Source organism: Sipha flava, unplaced genomic scaffold (assembly GCF_003268045.1).
Source record: "Sipha flava isolate LNK unplaced genomic scaffold, YSA_version1 170_pilon_pilon, whole genome shotgun sequence".
NCBI classification, from domain to species: Eukaryota; Metazoa; Arthropoda; class Insecta; order Hemiptera; family Aphididae; genus Sipha; species Sipha flava.
The window spans coordinates 111,744-135,740 of NW_020271906.1; the positions used below are offsets into that span (position 1 = coordinate 111,744).

Sequence of the window (23,997 nt, forward strand, 5' to 3'; positions counted from 1 at the left end):
GAAAATGTTACATATAGTGAAGTATAAATATTATTAATTAACATTTATTATTTATATATATGTTTTAAAAACGGTAAATAAATTTGAACGCCCCAAAAATAGTTAAAATTCATTAAAAATACAAAAGTCGTTCACGTTCAATTTAAAAAAAAGCGAGTGTCGTTCATAAAATATGAACGCAAACGCCTGTTCTATCCTACCTACATCTATAACCTGTATCTAACCTACAAATATTGGACGTGTACCTTTTTCTTGTCTCCGACAATTCTTTACCGATGATTTTCGGCGCAAATACGTCCAATGTTGTCGGGTGTCGTGAAAAACATTTGATTTCATATAGCGTTAGAGCTATCGGTCCGGTCCATCCGATCGGCGGTACAATACCACGATTCGAAAATCGAAGTGTAACAATCAGCGCTCGACTTGGCAAAATTAAAGAAGGGGGACTCTATTTACGAAAGAACGTCCCCAAAACTGGTTGAGCGTTATGATCATAGCGTAATAATAGTAGGGGGACGCTAAAATTTCTGAAAATTAGTTGGGGTACTCCGTCCCCCTGCGTCCCCCCTCAAGTCGAGCACTTAGATTTTCGAAACGCGTCTTCCACCAGTCGCGTAAAACACCTCAACAGCCGTTTTGACGGACGTCTTCGTAGACCGCTAGCGCGCGCGCTCGTCTTCGTTTATCATTCCGTTTGCGGCGGACAGACGGTCGCGTGATACCGAGATAACAAACGTCGCCGCACCGACAACAATGACCAACGGCGACTTTGCTGACAGGTTTTAGTGAGACGACGGGATCAGCAACAGTATTGAGAATAACCGGAGCCGTGTGCCAATCGTCAACGGTCGTTACACCGGTTCCGCGCGGTCACGGAAATCGCTAACCGCCAGCCGCGCCGTACTTCTCCCGCGAGCACACGGCGTCGGTGACCGGTGTGAACGCAGCTGAAAAGCGCACGGCGTGTCGTCAATCAACTGCGCGCGTTCGCACCAGCCCAATAGTCGCCCGGTCCGCGTCCGCTGTGCACCATGAAGTTCGTCCACGAGGTAAGTGCCGTTCGTCCGTGTTCTCGCTCTGCCCCAGTGGGAAATAAAAATTCCTCCCGGCGGTCGGCCATCCGTGGTCGTTGTTCGGAGGTTTTTTTTCCATGTTTTTTTAAATGTTTTGCCCTCCTCGCGCACGCCAGTGGTCGTTGCTTCGCCGCACGTGAAACCCAATCTTCGGCGTACATCATCGTTACACCCGACAGGGAACTGCAAATTTTCACTCACGTTCTGCATGAAGACGAATAAAATCGAATGGTTTATTTCCATTGTACCACTGCAATACGGTGTTTTTCTCCATTAACCGTAGTCCTCTCGGTTCATATAATATGTTTTTCACCAAATAGTCAATGTTCTTGCCCATCACTTGATTTGTTCTACTAGATCTTCACCATTTTCATAATGAACGCAATAATTATTGTTACAATTATTCATAAAAAGACTATTATTTAAAAGTCTGTCTGTTGTATACATTTTTTTTAGATCAAGCAACGGTACGCAGCCACGATTCATATTAGATGTGAAGCAGAGGTCAATGATAAAATTGAACAACTTGTATTAGGAGGTTCAGATAAATTACAAGTAAAATACATCTTTATTAAATCTATTACACAAAAATATCAAACTTATCGTGCGTATTTTATTTAAAGATAATATCAGATTTTGATCGAACCATATCATGTTCAGAATACAATAATAAACCAACCATGAGCAGTTTTAGTAAGTTTGATAGACTAATATTTTATATACAACTGTTAATCATTTTACTTATTTTTTATTTATAATTTATATGTTAAATATTTTTACATGTTTTAGTAATTTATTGTATTGATTAGAATGACAAATGAGCTAATTACTGATGTTGAAATGTTCAAATGGAAGTATAAATAGTTGATAATAATGAGATCCTATCTCATAGAAATATGTTGGTTTAAAAAATTGTTAGCTAAATTTGAAATTTTGTTTTGTAATTCTTCTTTATGTGTTCCTCTTCTTTCGAAGGTTGGATATCATCATGGCTATATGTTCTTTGTCCTTGGCTGCACTGAGTAGTTCCTCAGTATTGTATTGGAACCACTCCCTTAAATTTTGCAGCCAGCTCGTTCTAGGTCTTCCCCTGCTCCTTTTCCTGCAAATCTTTCCTTGTATTATGAGCTGCAATACCTGATATTTTTCACTTCTAAGCAAATGTCCAAAATATTGCAACTTCCTAGGTTTTATAATCTTCATCACCTCTGGTTCTTTGCCTTTTCTTAAAATTTCTTTGTTTGTAACTTTGTCGACCCAAGATATATTGAGAATCCTGCAGAAACACCACATCTCAAATGCTTGGATTTTTGAACATCCGTTTTTTTTAGGGTCCAAGCTTTCATTCCGTACAACAAGGTGGAAAACACATAGAACATCCTAGTTCTTAAATCCAATGGTAGATCTCGGTTTGAACAATTTTTCCTTAGTTTGATGAACATCAATCTAGCAATTTCAACTCAACACCAGATCTCTCTTGAGTTATTCTCGTTACTGTTAATCCATGTTCCAAGATACCTGTATGAATATACTCTTTCTATTATGGCATTGTTTAAGATTAATTTGAATTCATTATTGCGAGTGTCTATTCTGTCTTTTGTTATTAACATAAATTTAGTTTTCTTAACATTCATTTAAAGTCCATATTTGTTGCATGCAAAGTAGAGCTTGTCTATGCTTCTTTGCAGATGCGCCATGGTTCCTGTCAAAATAACGGTGTCATCGGCATATCTTAGGTTGTTAACGAATTTCCCATTTACTTTAATACCAATGTTTGTGGAGGATCGCTTCATCAAAAATTGCTTCACTGTAAATATTAAATAATAGGGGAGGCAAAACACAACCTTGTCTAACTTCATTATTTATTTTTGTTTCGTTTGAGAACTCATCATCCATTTTAATTTTGGCGGTTTGATTCCAATAGAGATTGGAAATTATTCTTATATCACGGCTGTCAATATTTTTATCCTTTAATATTTATTTTTATTAGTTTGTCATGCTGTACGTTATGGAATGCTTTAGTAAAGTCTATAAAACAAGCAAAAATATTTCTATTGACATCTAAGCACCTTTGTATAAGGGTATTTTTACTGAATAATGCCTCTCTGGTCCCCATTCCTTGTTTAAATCCAAATTGCGTCGTACTTATGTTATTCTCCAATTTAGCATATAATCTTCGATGTATGATCTTTAAAAATAATTTCAAGGTATGGCTCATTAAAGCTATTGTTCGATAATCTTAATATTCTTTAGGGTTATTTTTCTTGAATAATGTAATAAAAGTTGATATCAACCATTCTTCCGGAATATTTCCTGATGCATAAATTGTATTGAATAAATCAACTGACATATCTATGCCATCATCATCAAGCAATTTTAACAATTCAGAAGGTACTTCATCGGGGCCTGCTGCTTTCCTTGGTTTGGCACTCTTTAATATATTTGTTACTTCTTTTTCCATTATATAAAATCCTTCATCCATTTTGATGCTACTTTGTTCTAGCCTATTTTGAGAGAATAGTTCTTGTACATATTCCATCCATCTTCTAATCTTTCTTTTTGTATCTGTTATTATACTACTGTTTTGTAATATTAGACTTTTTAAAAATTATACTGAAATGATAACATTAACTTTTTATTTAAAAATTTTATTTTTCAACAACTACTCTTAATACATAAAAATGCAAGACAACACTAAGTTATTTTAGTATTTATCAGTTTATTTTTTCTTCAAATATTCAAATCATTAAATTATTATTAAATGTAAATTTTCTTATATTTTATCATATACTAATTGTTGCCTAACTGAATATGATTTTTAGTTTTTATTAGAACATAGAAATTAATATTAAGTTAATATGATATTTAATTGTTAACCAATATCTATATTCAGCTATTAATAAAATTAAATAAAGTATAATAATTTTCTTAAATTCAAGAAAAGTAACAAATTTTTATTTGATATTGTGAGCCTAATATATAAAAGACTTGTTATAAAAATATTTGCTAAGTATTAATGAAAATTGAATAAGTATTAAATACTATATTTTAATAAATTACTCATTAATATACAATTGATTTAATAGATCATAAATAAAGTAGTTCAAAGGTATAAAACTAATAAACAATTAATAATGTGATTAAATATTATATTTTGTATTCAGAAACTCTTGGTAATTTAAAATGTTTTTTCCAACTTTGACCTGTAATTTGTTATTAGCTATAACACTTACTGTTTGTTCATATATATATTTTACCAAGATAACATTCATTGGACATTTATTTACAATAATTTAACATAACATTTAATTATTATAATAATATGCCTAATATACAGCCTTTTAATATTATTAATGTTAGTCGATTTCATTTAATGTAGTTACTATAAACCTGAAACTAATTTTAGTATAAAAATTAAAGAACCTCTTTTAAGTCCTTGATAAATTTACTATACAACTGTATTATTTTTTTCTTCTTTTAACAGGTGTGTTTGAAACATGTGATAGTTTGCCTGAAGATTATAAAGAAAAAGCTTTGGCCCTTTTAAAAAAATACCGCCCAATAGAAGATGATACTCAAATGACTGTTGCTGAAAAGTTACCATTCATTGAACAATGGTGGAGTGAGAGTCAAAATCTGTTAACAGGCCTTTGTTTCCAGTATGACGATATAAAAAATTCCATCAAAAGAGCAAACGTTAAACTTAGGTATTTTTTAACTATATTTTATGTAATTTAAGTTAATTTTAAATTTTTAAAATTTATTCAAAGTTAATTTGAAAGAAAATAAAGAAAGTATAAAACATTTTAGCTGAAATTGTGAATTTAAGTTTTATATATTTTAATTGGGACTAGAAATAGTTTTTATTGTATATCAGTGAACTTTCACATGACCAATTAAACATATATTTTCTTCTTTTTAGCTTAATGACTTCAAGAGTCTTCAACACCACTGTTACAGCCTTCTGACTATTCCTATCTTGGATTGCATCTCTCCATCCTTTATATTGATTGTCTTCAAGACTTGATTTATTCCATCAATCCAATGATTCCTTGGTCTATATCTTAGTATTTTCCTGTTTGTTTAGTATTCCATAAATTGAATATCAATACAATTTTTTATTAGTGCTTATATATTGAAATACATTTTTCATATGCTTTTATCATTGAGTTATTAAAACATTTTTATAACTTATTTTAATCATTTTTAATTTATTGCCAACATTAATTTAAAAAATGTAAAAAGTTTTTAAAAGCTCGTTTAAAAATATTTTTGCTTCTGTTTATCATTAACAATATCCTGTATAATAGTAATTTTTAATTATAGTTGCAATTCTTTAACTCCGAATAAGCATTTGCATATTAACTAGAAATTCAAAGTGATAAATGTTAACTCATTTTAAAATGTACAAATTATATTTTTCTATCATTTTTATTGATGATCTTCTCTTTTCAGAAGTATAATTAAAAAAAATATTATAATAAAATAATAATAAACATAAAACATAAAAATATATTATAATGTATTCTAGATTTCTTAAAAAAGGTAAAAAGTTAAAAGATTTTTTAACTGAAAAATATACAATATTAACTCAATACTTACATATTTATACTTATAAAATATTATTGAATGCATGTTTCAACTATTATGAAATTTTCAAAATTTTTAATTATTTATGTATTTTTATTATTTTATTCATAATTTTTCAGAGATGGGTGTTCAGATGCTTTTGAGAAATTACACAATCTAAAAATCCCTGTTATTGTTCTGTCAGCTGGTATTGGTGATGTCGTTCAACTCATACTAGAGCATGAAAATTTGTTAACTGAAAATGTATCAGTCGTATCAAACTTTTTAAATATGTCCAATGACAAGAATGGCTCATCCAAAATTCTAGGATTTAAAGGAGAAAAACTAATACATGTATTTAACAAAAATGAACACGCATACATAGATACACATAAAAATGTAAGATTTACAACAATTAATAAATAACAATAACTTCTATAGTACAAAAGTTGTTTATTTATAGGATACACATTTAAGTGGAAGATTGAACGTTATCCTGTTAGGTGACTCATTAGGAGATGCAAACATGGATGGTGGTATTCCATACAATACTGTGCTACGTATTGGATTTTTAAATAGCGATTTGGTAAAGAAACATATTTTGTACACAATTTAAACATATTTATTAAACATTTTTTTTTTATTTATATTAAAAATAAAACTGATACCTTCATTGCAGACGGAACATGATAATGAATACTTGGAACAATACAAACGATCCTTTGACATTGTACTAGTGCAAGACCAAACTATGGGAGTGCTGAACTATTTGTTGGATGAAATAATTGGAAAAAAATAGCATCTTCTAACTGTACATTGAGACATAATTGGATTAAAATGGCTATTACCAATCATTGACATACATTAATTTACATTTATAAAATCTACTTTATGTTAAATCTAATATGTTATAACATTTTACTTGGTAAATAAAACACTAATTATTAAATTGATTCATTATGAAACTTATAACTTAAAAATCAATACACACAATTACAAGAAAAAAAGTCGTAGTGTTTTCTTGTTCTATGCACATTACACATTATTTAATGTTAATATAATAATTAACATGTAAGCATACATAAAAAGAGAAAACAAAAATAACTTTTATAATATAATGACTTCAACAACAACAAAAATATTAAACATAACAATAAAAAGAAAAAAATCTAATAAGCTATAGGGCACTAAAATGTGATCTACATTACACATTACTATCTTTTAGTAAATACAACAGTACAAATATTAAAAATAAATATATAAGGGTACTAAACCCTGATAGTAATACCGTTTTTTGTCATATAACTGCGAACACCTTGAAAAAAAAAAATGAGTACTCAACAGTTAAAAATCAATTATAATAACAAATAATACTCTTATAGCTGTACCTGTAGTTTCGCTTACTTCGCCTATACCTAACATTGTAACTTGATTGAGTAGAGTGGCAAGTGAACCTGGCAACGTAGTTTTAGATTTGATCATGACAACTGGCTTGGGTTTTTTTACTGTTTGAGTGTGCCAAACCAAAATCTAATTCAATGAAAATACCATAAAGAAAATTATTTTATTAAACTAAATTATTGTTGAACGTGTAAGAGAATCAATTTTAACAATTAACATTATGTATGCCAGGAAAAGTAGGGTATTAACTCTTTAACCAAATAATATTATAATAAGATATTTTTTTTTCACCGGATAATATGTATTACCATTTTATTACTGATTTTTATGATGTCATCTTACAGATATTATTGATGTGAAAATGTTAATTTAAAATTCAACTTAAATAAAAATTAGTTCATCCTATTGTGTAATCTTGATTTTGTATGGTTTTTCTTACATGGATTTTGAAATAACACATTCAAAATTATGGTGTACTTTAATAGTATGCAAATACATGTTTTAAGTTTAATAATCAATTAATTAATCAGTTCAATTTCATATTTTACATGATAAAAAGTGTGCACAAAAAGTAAAATATAATTTTCTCATTATCGTAAAAATTATCATCATAGGTATGACTCAAATAATTATTAATGAGTTACTATTGTAACCATGGTATTATCTGTGTACAGGCATATATCATTATTATATTTAATAAATTTAAAACGAATTGAACACTTTTGCCTATTATTTACTGAGCTTAGTTTTTAGTGTTTATGTAGTTAATTGACTAATGAATTATAATATATTAAACTGATTTACACATTTTACTTTTATTATTTTATACTACATTTTTCAATTTTTGGTGAAGAGTTCCACTTATGTGTTTCGTAATTTCACAGTAAATTCAATCGTAATCAATGTTTTCAATAACTACATTTAATAAAGATTTTATGTTCTACTCCAATAAATTTTTAAAAAAAAAATTACTACATATATTTTCAATTATTTTTAACTTACATGCACCATGATAGTGTTTTATTGTATTTAAAAAATATATTATTTTAGACTAGTTATGTCTCATCAATAATCACTTCAAAGTGACAATTATGTCTTTCTATATGTTTAGTTATTCAAAAATTAATTTAAAAAAATAAACAATATCAATAAATTTTGAAATTATTTAAATGGTATTTATTATTATTATTATTAATAATATTATATCAGCACTGCATTACTTAACAATATTGATCATAATACTATATAAATTATATTATAAATGCTATGTATTAAATATATTCATGTAATGGGGCTCAAACCCATATAATATTTCAATAAATAAATATTATATTGTATTTCACTGTAAACATGTTGTTTACAGCAGTTAGAAGTGATAAATGTTTAAACTATGTTCTAGTTAATAATAATTTTTTTTTTACATTTCATTTATATAATTATTATAATTTATACTTCTGTATAGTTACCTAATTATACCTAGGAACTATACTACCAGTATAGTATATTTTAAATTCATTTTAATTTTTTATGATCGAATAAAAATAAAATTGAAATATTTCTTCTAAAATCAATTGTTAAAAATTGTTTATTTATATATAATTATAATTTTTTAACTAAAAGAAAGTAAAAATAGATAGTTTTTGTTATAATTATTTTAAAAGGATTTTATAATTGAAATACATTTTTTTTTCGTTATATTCACATTCTTTACCTACCAATGATTTTTTTTTTTTATAAGTGATCATTTTCGTGAATGTTTTGATTATTTTTAGCGCATAATGAACGGCAATAGAAATTCGATCAATCGTCACTGTCGGGACCGGGACCATACCGGTTAATCAAATAGACGGTTAACACAAATTGTGCAATAAACGTATGTATTTTACGTGTATATTTTCAGAAAAAAAATAATACACATGTATTCTACATGTAGCATACCATACTAAACAGTTCTAAACTAAATATTTTAAACAAAATAATCTGTTATTTTCTTTTGTTTTTTTGACGCTAAAGTTTTTTTAACGGCAATATTTCGTATTTTATGTAGCCGTAAGAACTAGTTACTCGTCAGATACTGATAAAATTAAATTAAACATAATTTAGTTTGTTCGTTCACGTTGCGTTTTTCGCATATGTTGGATATTAGAAAACATTTTTTTACGCTTAACCGTTGCCGCAACGAGATAACAGAGAGTGACGGTTAATCGAGTTTTTACTGTACTCACAAATCAAATGTATAGCTTTATTACAAAAATCTCAACGACAGTGATCGTTACCATAAACGAATGCGAAAAAAAAATGTTTTGCATGTCTTTTATAAGAAAATTTTTGTCTGGACAAAGAATATATATTATCTTTTAATACTTCAGAAAAAGATTGATTCAGCGAAATTATAAAATAGATTTTTATCAGGCACAATTATATGGGCCGGCGGGACGCCTGAAATTTTCTTGGCGAGCAAGCCTCTAAAGTATACGTTTCTTTTTTTTTTTAGAAAAACCAATTTTCATAAAAATAATAATAATTACAAATTTAAACCATGTATAGTCTGGTATAGACTATATAGTTATCATATTTTATTGTTTTTCGTGGACTGATTTGTAATTAATCAGTTGTAACTAAATTTGAGAGTATATTATTTTTATAAAGAGTTCATAGGTTCATAGGGCCAAATTTATATCACAATCTATCCCTGATTTTACCGTTACTATAGGATATTTTTCATTGACGTAGGAAATAGGATCCGCGTTCTGTGTATACATACCCTGGTACAGTTTTCCGCTTTTGGTTCGATCTCGTCTAGTTGAATGGCGAGGGCCGACAGAAAACGGTCTTCTTCAAAGCCCACTTTGTACGGCATAGTAGCATATGGATATTTGAATAATAATTGAACGTTAATAGCAAACCCAGCCATGTCGACTGGAAATTTTCTTTTAGCCGGCCAGCTGTCGAAAAAACCGATCACTTTGCCCTGTAGAGGATCAATATAGACAGTTAAATCATTTTAAATAACGTGTTTACTGAATTATTTAAAAATTAAAAACCGTTCAATGAACATGAAAACATTAATAAGGCATTTATAAATATTAAATTATCGTAGGACAATATAAGAGTAGACAAGTGTAGGTATACTATTACTGACATTGTTAATGATCGGCGAACTGACACCGTATTCGCCGATCAAACCGACGGGAAACATTGATATTTTCTTCGTGGACCGTATTTCTTTGAACAGGTCCAGGTGGAAAGTATTGTCGTCGTCGCCGAAGTAGATGACCGCGTCCGAGTCGTTAACATCGTGGTTCAGTCTTATCCAATTCAGTGCAGCTCGGCGGTTGGATACCCCGCGGGGCATTGCGTTGGGGTCGCGTCTGTAAATCGTCGGCATAGGGCTGGCGATGTACGTGTAAGGAATGCCTGAAACGACGAATGTAAAAATAACGTGTAATTTTTTTTATTTCCATTGTTCAATTTAGTTTGAATGCAAATTTTTTAGATATTATTTATTTATTTATTTATTTATTATTTATTTCAACGGCTCGAACGATCCAATTACAATAATTCAATATAATTTAGTTTATAACTAAACGTTAACATACAATAATACAACATATTTAAATACAAAGAATTCTGTTTACACAATTGTTAAATGATTCTCAATGGAATTAAAATTAAACAAATCAATTTTTTAATCATTGGCTATTGACATTATCCTATTTATAGGAGAAGCAGAAGCATAATTTGTTTTATGTGTAAAAACATAACACATATTGATTGATCTAGTTCTACACCGAGGGACATAAAAATTGAGACAATTTAAAATTTGAAGGCAATTTATATAACCATTGACAAGCTTCAATACAAATTTCATATTATATATTTTTCTTCGTTCGGATAAGCTAGCAATATCAAAATGATGTAATCATGATTTATAAGGAGAATGACGCAAATGAGTTAAATGCAGTTGAAGGCCATGAGTCGAAGGAAACGGTTTTTAATATTATCTAAACATTAAGTTTGATAATTTAAGTATGCCAAGCTAACCACAGTATTGTATTCCAATTTTGATCGAACTAAAGTAGTATATGATGTTTTATAAATAGCAGGATTAGTGAAATCCTTACAATTTCTTCTAATAAAGCCTAAGATCATCGATGATTTTCTAACCATATGTAATAAGTGTTTATTATATGTGATAGTAGAATCATATATCACACCTAAATCACTAATATCCTGAACATGTAACAAAAAAGACTGTCTAATTTTATAAGATGCTTTAAGTGAATCTGTAAAATGATAAAATTTTACATTTATCGATATTTAATGGTAGTTCATTAATTGTACACCAATCAGACAAAATGGTCAAATCATTTTGTAATAAAAATGAATCATTATGAGAATTTATTTGTCAAAATACTTTCAAATCATCGGCAAAAAGAAATTTACTTGAAAGTAGAAAATTTAAATCGTTAATAAATAATAGGAACAATAAAGGAGCTAAATGAGGCCCTTGTGGTACACCAAAAGTTATATCGAAAGAATTAGCTTTGAAATTTTTATACTTTACAATTTGTTCCCTGTTTGATATATAGAACGAAAACCAAGAAATAAATGGGTCCTGAATACCCATGTTACATAATTTATATATAAGTATAGAATGGTTTACCTTCAAACACTTTAGAAAAGTCTGTATAAATTACGTTGACTTGGGATCTAGTAGCAAAGGCGTCTAATATAAATTTATGGAAGATTAAATGATTTGTAGTTGTTAATTTACCACTTATAAAATCATATTCGCTGTCATCTATTAATTGAATCATTTATTTTTATATAATTCATTCAAATATTTTTGGAATTATTGAAAGTAGACTGATTGGACGATAATTGGCTACACTAGATATATCCCCATCCTTAGATATTGGCATAATAAAACTTGTTTTCCATACGGTTGGAAAAGTACCAGTAGATAAAGATAATTTTTAAAAAAAGAAGCGGATTTGTTACTATGAATTTATAGTTTGAAAAGAAAATACTGGGAATCATATCAGGGCTCGAGTTAGATTTATAGGTAATTATATCAAGTTCGTTTAAAACAACGCTGATATTTACATATCATTTTACGTGTAATTTTTCAATATTATTAATTTGAAGAAGAGCACGATGCAAATGACTTTTAATCGCAATTAAAACACAACCTCCTCTGACTGAAACATTAACATTATTTCCGATGAGACTTCCTTTATCACAGTAATAAACTTAACAGTATGGAAATAGACAGAGTTTTTTATCATTGATTTCATTGTGTAGCCAAGTTTCAATTAAGACAATAACATCGTAATCATACAGTTTAAAATTTCGAGTAAAAACAGCCAGTTTAAAGCTGCGTAAATTTTGGTAATAGAACGTTAATTTATTGGAATTTGCACATGATTCTTGTCGTTTTTTGACATGGTAGGAATATTATTAATATATTGAATGTATAAATCCGTTTCACCAGCAGATTTCCTAATATTTTATTCATCCATTTGTTATAACTACAGACTTTATTGAAATGGGTTAAAAAATAAATTATAATAACATTTGACAAGTTAATATATCATACATTATTTTATTTTACATTATTTAATAATTTTAAGATTTTAAAAAAATATATATATAAAAAATAAATAAATAAAATATATTATCATAATGGTATACCAATATAAAGAGAAAATTTTAACCATGCCAATGATTAAAATCGTTGTCTGTCTTAAGTCTGCAAATGGGAAGGTAAATTAGTTTTATGTCAAACACATGATATTTTTGTTGATATACCATTTTTGAGCCCTAGTGCAGTTCGACCACTACCTTCTTTCAACCAAAGTGTAATTCGACCAGGGTCGACGAGAAATGTTGAGGGCCCCGGGACTGATCGTTTCCAAGTCCTTTTCATTTGCAATAGTTTGGTTAAGATGTACATACTATTTGTACACACTTGAGTACAATAAAAATATTGTATTAAGATTGAGACGATGGACCCCAGGGCTCTGCTCTTCCTGTCCCATCCTCTCACCGGCCCTGAATTCGATCATACTCGTTGTATGTATCACTACGACTATTTATTGAATGTAGGCAACAAGTATTCAAAATCTTTTAGCTGCTTAACATCGTTTATCACAACACAACCCAACCACTCCCGACCACCGCTATGGCTATGCATACATTTTGGCAGGCCATTATTTTTATAAACGTAACTTACTAAAATCGGGTAATAAATTCATTATTTGTGGACTGCAATCGGGTCGATCGTCAGCCACTATCCAGTGTAGACGCGGCACGTGCATGAGCGTCTGGCCCAGTCGCGTGAGCTCGGCAATTTGCTCACGTCGCGGATAGGTGGGCGTGATGAAGTATATCAGAGCGGTTTCGTTGGCTTCGTCACTGTTGCGCGGGCCACTGTCACGGCTCTCGTCGTTCTCTCCGGGCGAACCGCCGGTCGTGCTGTCGCTTGTTTGTAGACGTCTGCGACCTGCGAACGTGACCTGCGAGAATTTGCCACGGTTATTATTTCAATATTTCACAATCGAATCGTGCAAAACGATGTTACGATTTCGGCGAAACAGTGTTTTACACGATACAAACGCGCCAAATGTACACGACAGATGCCCTGGACTAACCTAACCTAACCTCGTCAGCCATATGATCCATCGAACAGATTTTAAATGCAAGAAAAGTTTGTCATTTTGTTTCGTCCAATAAACCGAGATCATGTATACCATTGATCTTTGATATCAAATAACATGTTTCCCCAAGTATTTAAACGGATCAATAACGATGTCAAAGCTTTAGGGCCAGAATAGTGTTCGTTAGTCAATACTACGTATAGCCGTCCAATGTCCACAAAATTATGAACGAATCGACTGTCTTCCCCGAACGGTGGTGCTTCTTCGTTCACCGCTATCATTTTATAAACATAATATTATATTGAGATCAAATAAAATAGGTTCTATTAAAAGATAATTATTATTTTTTTAATTTTAGTTCTGATTGTAAAATACTTAAAAATGTAAACCTTATATTCCTCACACAAAAGTGTTATTACCTGTTTATCATAAATACATAAAAAATAAAATTCTACCAAATCAATAAAGATTATTTATTTTTGTAAAATTAAATCGTATACAAGAATATTGCTGAAAATAATATTATTATTTTAATTTTCTTATTACTATCTAACACAGGCAATCATTTAACGATATTACATGCGTTTCGAACTCCTGCATATGTCTTATGAAATCACAGAATTTGAATTACAGTTAATAGAATTTTAATTGCTTTTTACATTTATAGTGTATTTTTTATTTTAAATTAATGTAAAGCCTTGGACCGTACTTAGATCATTTTATTTTTTTCAAAGTACTTAATTAAAAATAATCATTAATTAAAATAATCATGTACGATCGCATTTAGTTGATAAATTAAATAATGAAAATTTACTTGGGGACTAAAAGAAATTGTGTAATGATTTAAATTATATTGTGTATTATGCCAAATATAATACGTCCACGAAGATTTTTTATTTCAAAGTGACGTAATTTGTAAGTAACGAGAAATCCATTACCATTAGATACTATTCAATTTTAAATCTTTTAATACTCATGTGATACATTTTATAAGTATATATTATAGTTATAAAATAACTAAGTAAGTATATAGTATAGTTATGTATGCATAATGCATATATATATGCATATATATATATATATATTATAAGTCGTAGCGGTATAGTTTGGTACTTAATAAACTCCACAATGAAATTGAAATTCTTCACACTTCGTTAAATAAAATAAAAATTTACAAAATGGTCACTGTAATTTAACTTAAATTATCTTCATTAATGAATTGAGCGAACTTCATGTACTATATACTTAATAATTTATAATATTAATAAATGAGTAATTATTGATTTTTAGATTAGTATTAATATTATTATTATTGAAATAATTCTTACTTAACGTTACCTATGATATAATTAATAATTATAATATTATATATTTATATAATACAATAATGTATTATTATGTATTATTATTTATTTAGTGTTAAATTGTTAATACTACAGCTGTTAAATTTTTCCATTTCATAAAATGTTATGATTTTGCTAAGTAACTATGACACAAATTATGTATTGATTGTGTTGATTTTCTTTTTTAAATCTAGATCTTCTGGCTTTCAACACTTTAGTGCTTTATTTGGTCAATATTGGTCAAAGATGTTTTTGTTAATTAATCAGTTAACTGATTAAAACATTTCAAGTTTTATTTTTAAAAAGTAGTTTGTAAAAATATCATTTTAATTTTGAAGTCGAAATATTTTTACTCTTCATAAAAATAATTTCAATTAATTTTTCACCATATAAATGATAGTTGATAATTAATATTTTATATTGCATATTGTTTATACTTGACAATTTATACGCAATTTATAACTTTATATGTATATAATTCCGAACTTAGAACGTAACTTCATAATGTACGTTTAGTTAATTATGCCACACGAGTATTTCCCATAGTAAAATTATAATATACAATAATACTATATTCAAGTTGAATAATACTGACAATCAAATTTATAACACATTTACGAGTATACGTTATACATGGGAAAAAATACTGTATTTTGTACTGTAGAATTAATTAATTATTTAATATACATATACATACAATTTGAATCGTAGTAAATTATATACGTATACACGAGACTCATATATTACTATTATTTATTTTCGTGTTCATATACGATAGTAATATACTCGTAATTAATATATCAATGTTATGTACATGTTTTTGCTAACGCATTCCATTATTGTCAGCTGTTGAAGTGTTTACACGCGCTGAAAGCGCAATACTTCTTCGGCACAAATCAAGGTCTTAAATCATGACGACGAAGATTTACTACAGTAAATTCATTTTCATTGGAAAAACTGTTTTAACATTTCGCACACAGAATTATTCAATAATATGCATTTTAATGAAGAAAAACGGTAAAAGCCATAGAAAACTTGCAGTTACTTGTACTTTAAACGTCCTAGTAAATTCACCGATATGCAAATAATCTAGTACCAGTAAGTTATTTAGGTTTTAAATGCTTTAGAGCAACATAAAATAAATTTATTTTTCACGTTATTTTAATTGATAGGGAGGGGGGGGGGGTATATTTAAAAAAAAATTAATATCCAGGAGTGATTACCCTTATGTCCGTTGTAGTAGGTATGCAGTTGGTACAAGCTGTAGTGAATGTAGCCAATTTCACCAAATCGACTCAAAATATTTACAACGTGTGTAATTTGTGTAATTTGAAATACGTTTATAATTTGCCCCAAAATAAGGATATGTAATTTGCACCAATATTAAAATCTATTATTTTTTCGATATTATCTTGATAGTACTAACGTACAAGTTTCTATGTTGCTATATATGTATAAGATATAAGAAGCCAATAACACAGAACTCTAGGTTTTAGATTCTGAGCCGTTACTTAACTTACTTATAAAGAGTATATAGCTATACAGTACTTCAGTATTGACTTCAAACCTACCTTATAAGAACAGTTAATAATTTATGATAACAGTATAATTTCATTATTTTAGACAAAAAATATAATTTTAAAACATACAATACTTTTAAATTATTAGTATATAATATAAATTTAATTAGAGAATAGTTGATGACTCCAGCGGAAAAGGTTTATATGATTTAATTTCAAGTGAATTTTATAAATTAACTTTAGATATTGCTAAAATTATAAGCTACTCATTATACACAACGTCACGTATTTTAATAATAAAAATTGTATTGTTCTTTACAGTCATTTGTTTTTATGGCAAAAAGTAAAACAGAAATTAGGCATATAATACTCCAAAAGAGTATGGTTTAAGCTCTTTAAAGAGAGAAATAAAATAGTCCCTATTAATAGAGTAGGTCGATGTATAACTGCCTTTGCAGCTCATAAATATTCAGTCAAAATCTAGATTATATTGTAGTATATTAGATTATATTAGATTATATTAGATTATATTGTATAAACTAGTAGAGTTTTACGAATGCAGTTCATTAATAATTAATAATATAACGGATATAAAACGAATTCTCCATTAGACCATAAACGGAAATATTCAACGGTTGTTATTTTATTATCACCACTCATACTGCGAATAATAAATCAACACATGCATACACTTAATAAAAAAAAACTTTAAATACTAATGTCTATCGATAGTTTTGAAAAATTATCATCTGATTGTCTAATACGTTAGTTACTTGCGTTTGATCTATTACAGATAGTTGGGTAAATGTTCACATAGTTTTAATAATAATATAGATTTCTAAATAGGATGATTAAATTTTTAAGTTTAATTCATGAGAAATCTGCACAATATCATTATTTCCGTTATTCCGTGCGGGTAGATCGTTTAAGTACATAATTATAATAATCTTATGAGCAGTTAATTATGCAATCAGTTTATCATTAATGATTAATAAGCATAAATATATTTAAGGAAAACAGTTTAGGTAAGTAGACAAAGAGATAATTATAATAACAAATAATAAATGTTCTTGTTTTTGTCGAATACTATGTCTATTTGGATACAAAAATGTTTATTTAATAACTAATAATGCATTGTTAAAATAATGTTCATTAAGCGTGAAATACGATATGTTGATGAAGAAATAGATTGAAATAAATTTTCAAAACTCATATTAACACACGTGATTATTTAATTGTGACAATTAATACTGGTCGAAAGTTAAAATATATAAAAAAAATTTAAGTTTAGAAAATATTTACGTATTTACAATAAAAACATTTTAATATTTCATAATACATAATGAATTAAATAGCTTTTTCTTCTTCGTCAAAATAACTTTGCCATTAATGCCAAAATCTTCTTATTAAATGTTGGAATAATAAAGTAGATATTATACTACAGTATATTATTTCAGTTAATTTTTGTTTAGGCTAAACTTATCATTAAACAACTAAATCAGTAGATAAAATTTTTTTAGAATTATTTCTTTGACTTCAGTGAACTTTGACGTTTGATGTGAATATATATGTATTCATAGAAATATTGTATATAGATATCTATACACTTCTATATAAGTGTTATAAGATTTCGCTCAAAGGAACTAGATATTTTAGTTGATATCATGTATAACAATATAAAATAAAATTTTTTACTTTATTATTTATTACAATAAAAATGTAAGGAAACATTTTTAAGAAATATATATTTTAGAGGTTGTTTTAAATTAATACATCAATGTTAAATACATAAAAAAATTACGTACTTTAAGAAAAAATCAACACTTTTATAAATTGATTATTACTAGATTAAAAATCACGCCAAATAGTGAGTGGTTTAAAAAAATCTTTTGGTAGACTCTTGTGTAATGGAAAATAAGGTATCAGAAAACAAATTAAAATACTATTGAAGAATGTGATTTTATAGTACTTGATTGAAATACTATAACTGCTTAGCAATAATATCGAAAATAAAATCATATTATATTAAAACAAAACTATAAAATGAATTTCCTATTCTGTTCATATTAATCAAAAAAAACGACAATTAAAGTTATAAAAAAAATTACTTCGAGTTTTATGTGAATCAAAAATATTGTACAAACCGAAAAAACCAAAAAAATTCCATGTTTAAGTACAAATTTAAATAAAATAATTTAAATTTTATATCTAGATACCATTTTAATTTTAAAATTTTTTGGCACATTTACGTTGAAAATTGGAGTCAAGATAACATAAACAGCCCCAACATTTTTATGAACAATTTGCAACTTTATAGTCAATATTTATTAATATTCTATTCAATAAAACTTTGAATAAATAATAAATCTTGGTATGATAATATGTAACTGAAACCATCTTTGATTAATTAAATCAAAAATAAAAGTTAATAAAAATCTTTAATCTAATAAAAATGTACGTGTCACAAGAATTATTATGAAATGACGTCATTTGAAAATGCTCTCGAAAAATAAAAATGTTGAGATAATATAGTGCCTTGGGCATCCATCGAGCATGATGAGAAGTCCCTGGAATGAAATTCCTCGAAGTGAAGAAAAATTATTACCAGTTCCAATAGTTCCCAATAATCTTCTCTGAATTGTTTTTCTTTAGAATAGTCAAGTGCAAATTTGATAATTTGTATTTATACTTTAAATCAAGTTTTAGAAACATATGGATTCTTTATACTGGGATTAAAATTATTAATATTTTTCTAATTTTCTTGAAAATGTTTAAACACGAGAATATTAGGACCTGACGTAGAATTAAATTTTTCTTCAAAATAACATTTTAGAACTAGCCCTTAGATATGATTTCTATAAAAAATATAAAACAAATCCTTTCTAAGGCGCTGTTCTGAAAATACACAAGCACCATTTAGACGACTAGTATTAGAAGCATTAAGTATTACATAGTATATAAAGTATAATAAAGTATTATCAACAAACATCAACAATTAAATCATAAGACACCGATATACACATTTTCCGCTTACTCGTCTCCAGTTCTCGCAGATAATTTTAGTATAGTATACCAGGTAATTGTTCATTTCCTTTAGATGATATTATTACCGGCAACCTTTATACTAAATCTTCACTAATACACTAAATTACTTTAAAAGAACGACAGAATTCCCTGTCTTTATTATTAAAATGCGGGCTACCCTATTTAACTATTTCATATATACAACAATATTCTTAAAATTTGTTATATACTACAAATAAATTGGAAAACGACATATGTAATATAAAAATAATAATAATAGTATTATAATATAGTAAAATACTACATTTTGAAGGTTTTTCTTGATTTTCCATAAAATGGTTAAAGTTAAAAAAAATTGAACAATGAATCTTTTTGTTAGAAATTATTATATAATTTAATAATGATTACATATCATATTTGTGTAAATTTAAAATTTAAGATAACAGAAGTAAAAAACTAAAAGCTGAACCATTTTTTAAAAACATCACTTCAAACAGGTTTTCTTAATTACACGGAAAATCAACAATTTCACAGTAAACGTTTAAGAATATTTCTTTTAAAAATATTTATTTTTACAAAAGTGGTTCTATACAATTTTATCATAATTTTAAAAATTAAGAGAGTACATTTAAAAAAAGGAAAATACACCCCTTATTATAAAACTTTAACCCCTTTGAGACACAAATAGGAGTTAACTTAAATTCAAACTTCACCAATATTGTTTTTTTTAATATATTAAATAAAATTGATAATCAACTGCCATTAATTTATTAAAAAATAAGTATCACCCTAACAAAGGCGGAACTAGGAATTATTCAGCTTGGGAAAAAATGTTGATATTACGCTTCATCATAGACCAAGAATCAAATATCCTTCCGTACAATTTTTTTTCCAATAATTAGCATACAATCATCTACTTATTGAGTTGTAAACACATTATTAGTAACAAAATTAAAAATAATAAAATGGAAGTCAATAATAGATTATTTACTACGAAAATTACACGCACCACAATTTTACGCCCGGAAATGAATCCCCGTCTTCCTCCCCATAGTTCAACCCCTGCACTCTAATATATATATTAATAATTCCATTTTCTGATGCAGGATATTTGTTTGAAAACAACGATATATAAAACTCAAAAACCAGTAGGTATAGTAATGGGTTTCTATCAGCAGATTATATTCGCAATAATATGTTGTTAGTTACTTTCCGGTACAATCGAATGTATGAATGTATATTATAATTGTAAATTGTCATGGTGCATTTTATATATATATATATGTAGGTAAGTATTCCAAAAACTGCATTATTGCTAAATTTTTTCCAAAAATATTCCAATTTATATCATACCTAATTTGGTAATTTTATTACAGTCATTAGTTCTGAAATCAATCAATAAACGTATCATTAGTGTAATGACTTCAAGCCGAAAACTCCTGTATCTTCAGGTGTACAATAGAGAAAGCTGTAAATTAAATAGGATTTTAAAAATTAATTGAAATCGATTTGGACGAATATCGAATTAATGGATTGTACGAATCTGATTGTGAATTTAGCTATTAATTGAATTGTAATAAACGATGCACGAAATAACCGTAGGAAAATTTAATGGAATATAGTGCAATATATTTAAACAATATTCATCAAAATAAAATATAACAATATAATATAGCATAGCATAAGCTAACTTCAAGGCTGACAATTATATTTTTAGACTTAAAGCGAAATTTGACTTGAGTAAGAAACCTTTTTATTTGATATGAATATGTTAAATATTTAAAAATAAAAATAAAATATCTATATAGTTATAGTGCAGGGATGACAAATTCATGGCATGCGTGACCGAGGTGGAACGCAAAAAGATTTTAAGGGAACGCGAAAAATATAAATATTTTTATTATATATATTTTATTTTTATTTTTAATAATAAATATCATCATAATGTTGATACTTTTTCAGTATCATTTAAATATTATTTTATCTACTGATAAAATTGAATAATCTTTATTGACAATAAATTACAATAATTTTTTTCTTACAATATATATATTATTTTTTTCATAATTGAATAGTACCCTTGAAAAAAAATGTATTTGCAATTTTTGACACGTAGCGTCAAAACAATTTGCCACTCCAGTTATAGTGCAACATAATCGTTCGATATACTAAACGTACAAGTGTATACTGGAAATTGTTATACAAAGATTATTTAAGGAATAAGACTGGACATTTGACAACTTTTTAGATATCACTACATTGATTTTCTGTATTTACTCTGCAGCTATTTTAGATGTATTAGTTTTTTAAAAAGTATGATTAATATGAATTTAATCAATTATTTCGACATTTACTGTGCTTAAAAAATGACATTTATTTAAGACAATATATTTTGGTGACCTTTAAAAATTTATTGTTTATATAATTTAATTATAATTGTTTTCTAAATAAATAGTGTAACAGATTTGAATTCACCATAAACCGTAAAGTAATCTTAAATTCATTTTCCCGTAAAGTTTATCTAAAATTCTACAAAAATTCAGTGAGTCTCATTGACATTATAAATTAATTTGATGGAAAGGAAAGATACAATTAACATACGGAGAAATTCGTTCTTGAGAAGAATTCTTCGCGAAAAGAGATGAAAATTGATTTGCGATCCTTGGTATCTAATATAACATATAAAAAAAAAAATGAGAAATAAAATTTTTCAGTGACTCGTAATCACGGTAATTAAATCTTAAATCGGCAAAAATACTTAAATCGTGTGACTATCTGGACTGATTAGAGAAAACTTATAAAACTAGTGCTATTGACTATAATCTTCATATGTACGCACAATACGTAGCACACAATGTAAAGTGTTTTATTTAAAGTCTTACGAGTGCAACATCGCACACGTTGTGGAGATATGTACACATTATATTAAATATGCTATTACGGCATAGTTCAAGTTAAGATATTCAACAACGCTGTACTTTTATTGAGAAAAAAAAATATATTTATATACGGTTAGCTAATTTTTGAGAATGATTAACCGTAACACTTTGAAAACAATGAAAATGTTTCACAAAAAATCACAAAAATGTAATTTTAATGTCAAAACATTGTATTTACGCTTTTCTCCTTGAAAATGAGTAGACCACTTTTCTTTGAAGAAATAGTATGATTGATAACTATTCATACACACAGCGACAATCTTATATACGTTTGGCGAAGTCGGTCGAAACATGAATAACAGTCATAACTCATAACGTACACTGCGGTTGACACGGGTGAGACAATACAAATAATAATAGAGCTTATTGAAAAAGCCAGGTCCACGCTACACCACGCTATGTCATGAGGTCCGATCTGTCTCCGATTTTCTGAACAACGTGGTTACATTTACAGATACACCGTGCGGTAAATGTGGTATTTATTGCACGCGTTACCGAAGTAACCGTACAGTTATTTACAGTCATTTAGTACAGTATTTCATCAAACTTTTGAACGTGTGGTTATTGGTACACGAGTGTTCGTAAGCGGTTCTTCGATAAAACGATACGTGTCCAAAACTGTACATAGGTAGTGACCAAGTTTTACGTTCGTGGTACGTACTTGTATCCTGTGTTTTAAAAACAACGGTGAAACGCACAACACGGTGTCACGCAACAACCCGGCTCGAGACACTAAAGAGGCCCATACGCGTTCAATATTATTGACAAAAACATTGACGATGACCATCAACATATCAATATTATTGATTGATTATCAAACATAATATCATTATCAAATTACCAGATCCGTTATCAAATAGAAAATCAGATATTACAGAGAACAGTTTACCAATGTTTACAATTCATTTAAATTGTAATTAGCTTTAAACAATTTAGCATTTTAATTACGAACAGTTATGTCTGATAATTTAGATAATACTATAATAGCTCTTGTTCTAACTATTTCTTTTCTCGATAAAAGGAAGAAATACGAAAGCAGAGGTTTTGGGCTAAAGAGTGGTTAATAAATAAGTATAATTGTGAAAATCTTTTATCTGAACTACGATTAAACCAACTTGAAGACTATCGAAATTTTTTAAGAATGAATTTTTAACTTAAGTTACTCCACTAATTAAAAAACAGATACAATAATGTACATTGTTAATAACAGTGCGTCAATAAAAATCAAATATTTTTGATTTTGTTCAATATATTGATTTACCATTCAATACTGCCAATACACGACCAATATTATTGACCGTGGACCGCTTAATATCGACAACTATAATAATAATAATAACTGGGGCTCGGAAGTTATAGGAATTACATATTATTCTGTATGATCTGAATTTATAGCAGACTTAGCAGAAATTTAAATTATACAATTGCGAGTTAGAAAATTGAAAATTGAAAATGCATAATTTGCA

At 27.9% G+C, this 23,997-nt stretch overlaps 2 protein-coding genes across 5 annotated transcripts in view; one reads left to right on the forward strand and one right to left on the reverse strand.

The window, feature by feature from the left end:
* The first annotated feature begins 707 nt into the window (after window positions 1–707).
* LOC112679901 (cytosolic 5'-nucleotidase 3) lies at window positions 708–6,578 on the forward strand. Its single transcript, XM_025549841.1, has 7 exons — window positions 708–1,049; window positions 1,530–1,628; window positions 1,697–1,766; window positions 4,558–4,780; window positions 5,783–6,041; window positions 6,106–6,228; window positions 6,322–6,578. Exons 1-7 carry the CDS (start codon window positions 1,032–1,034, stop codon window positions 6,439–6,441), a joined length of 912 nt encoding a protein of 303 aa, XP_025405626.1. The 5' UTR covers window positions 708–1,031; the 3' UTR covers window positions 6,442–6,578.
* The window catches only part of LOC112679899 (galactosylgalactosylxylosylprotein 3-beta-glucuronosyltransferase S-like), a 57,408-nt gene continuing 39,983 nt past the window's right edge, over window positions 6,573–23,997 (reverse strand). For all 4 annotated transcript variants that reach the window (XM_025549837.1, XM_025549839.1, XM_025549840.1 and 1 more), the window contains 5 exons: window positions 13,282–13,564; window positions 10,186–10,460; window positions 9,808–10,014; window positions 7,031–7,172; window positions 6,573–6,957 (listed from right to left, as the gene is read on the reverse strand). In XM_025549837.1, coding sequence (XP_025405622.1) covers window positions 6,911–6,957; window positions 7,031–7,172; window positions 9,808–10,014; window positions 10,186–10,460; window positions 13,282–13,564 — 954 coding nt within the window. In that variant the 3' untranslated portion in view covers window positions 6,573–6,910. The remainder of the gene's footprint in view (window positions 6,958–7,030; window positions 7,173–9,807; window positions 10,015–10,185; window positions 10,461–13,281; window positions 13,565–23,997) is intronic.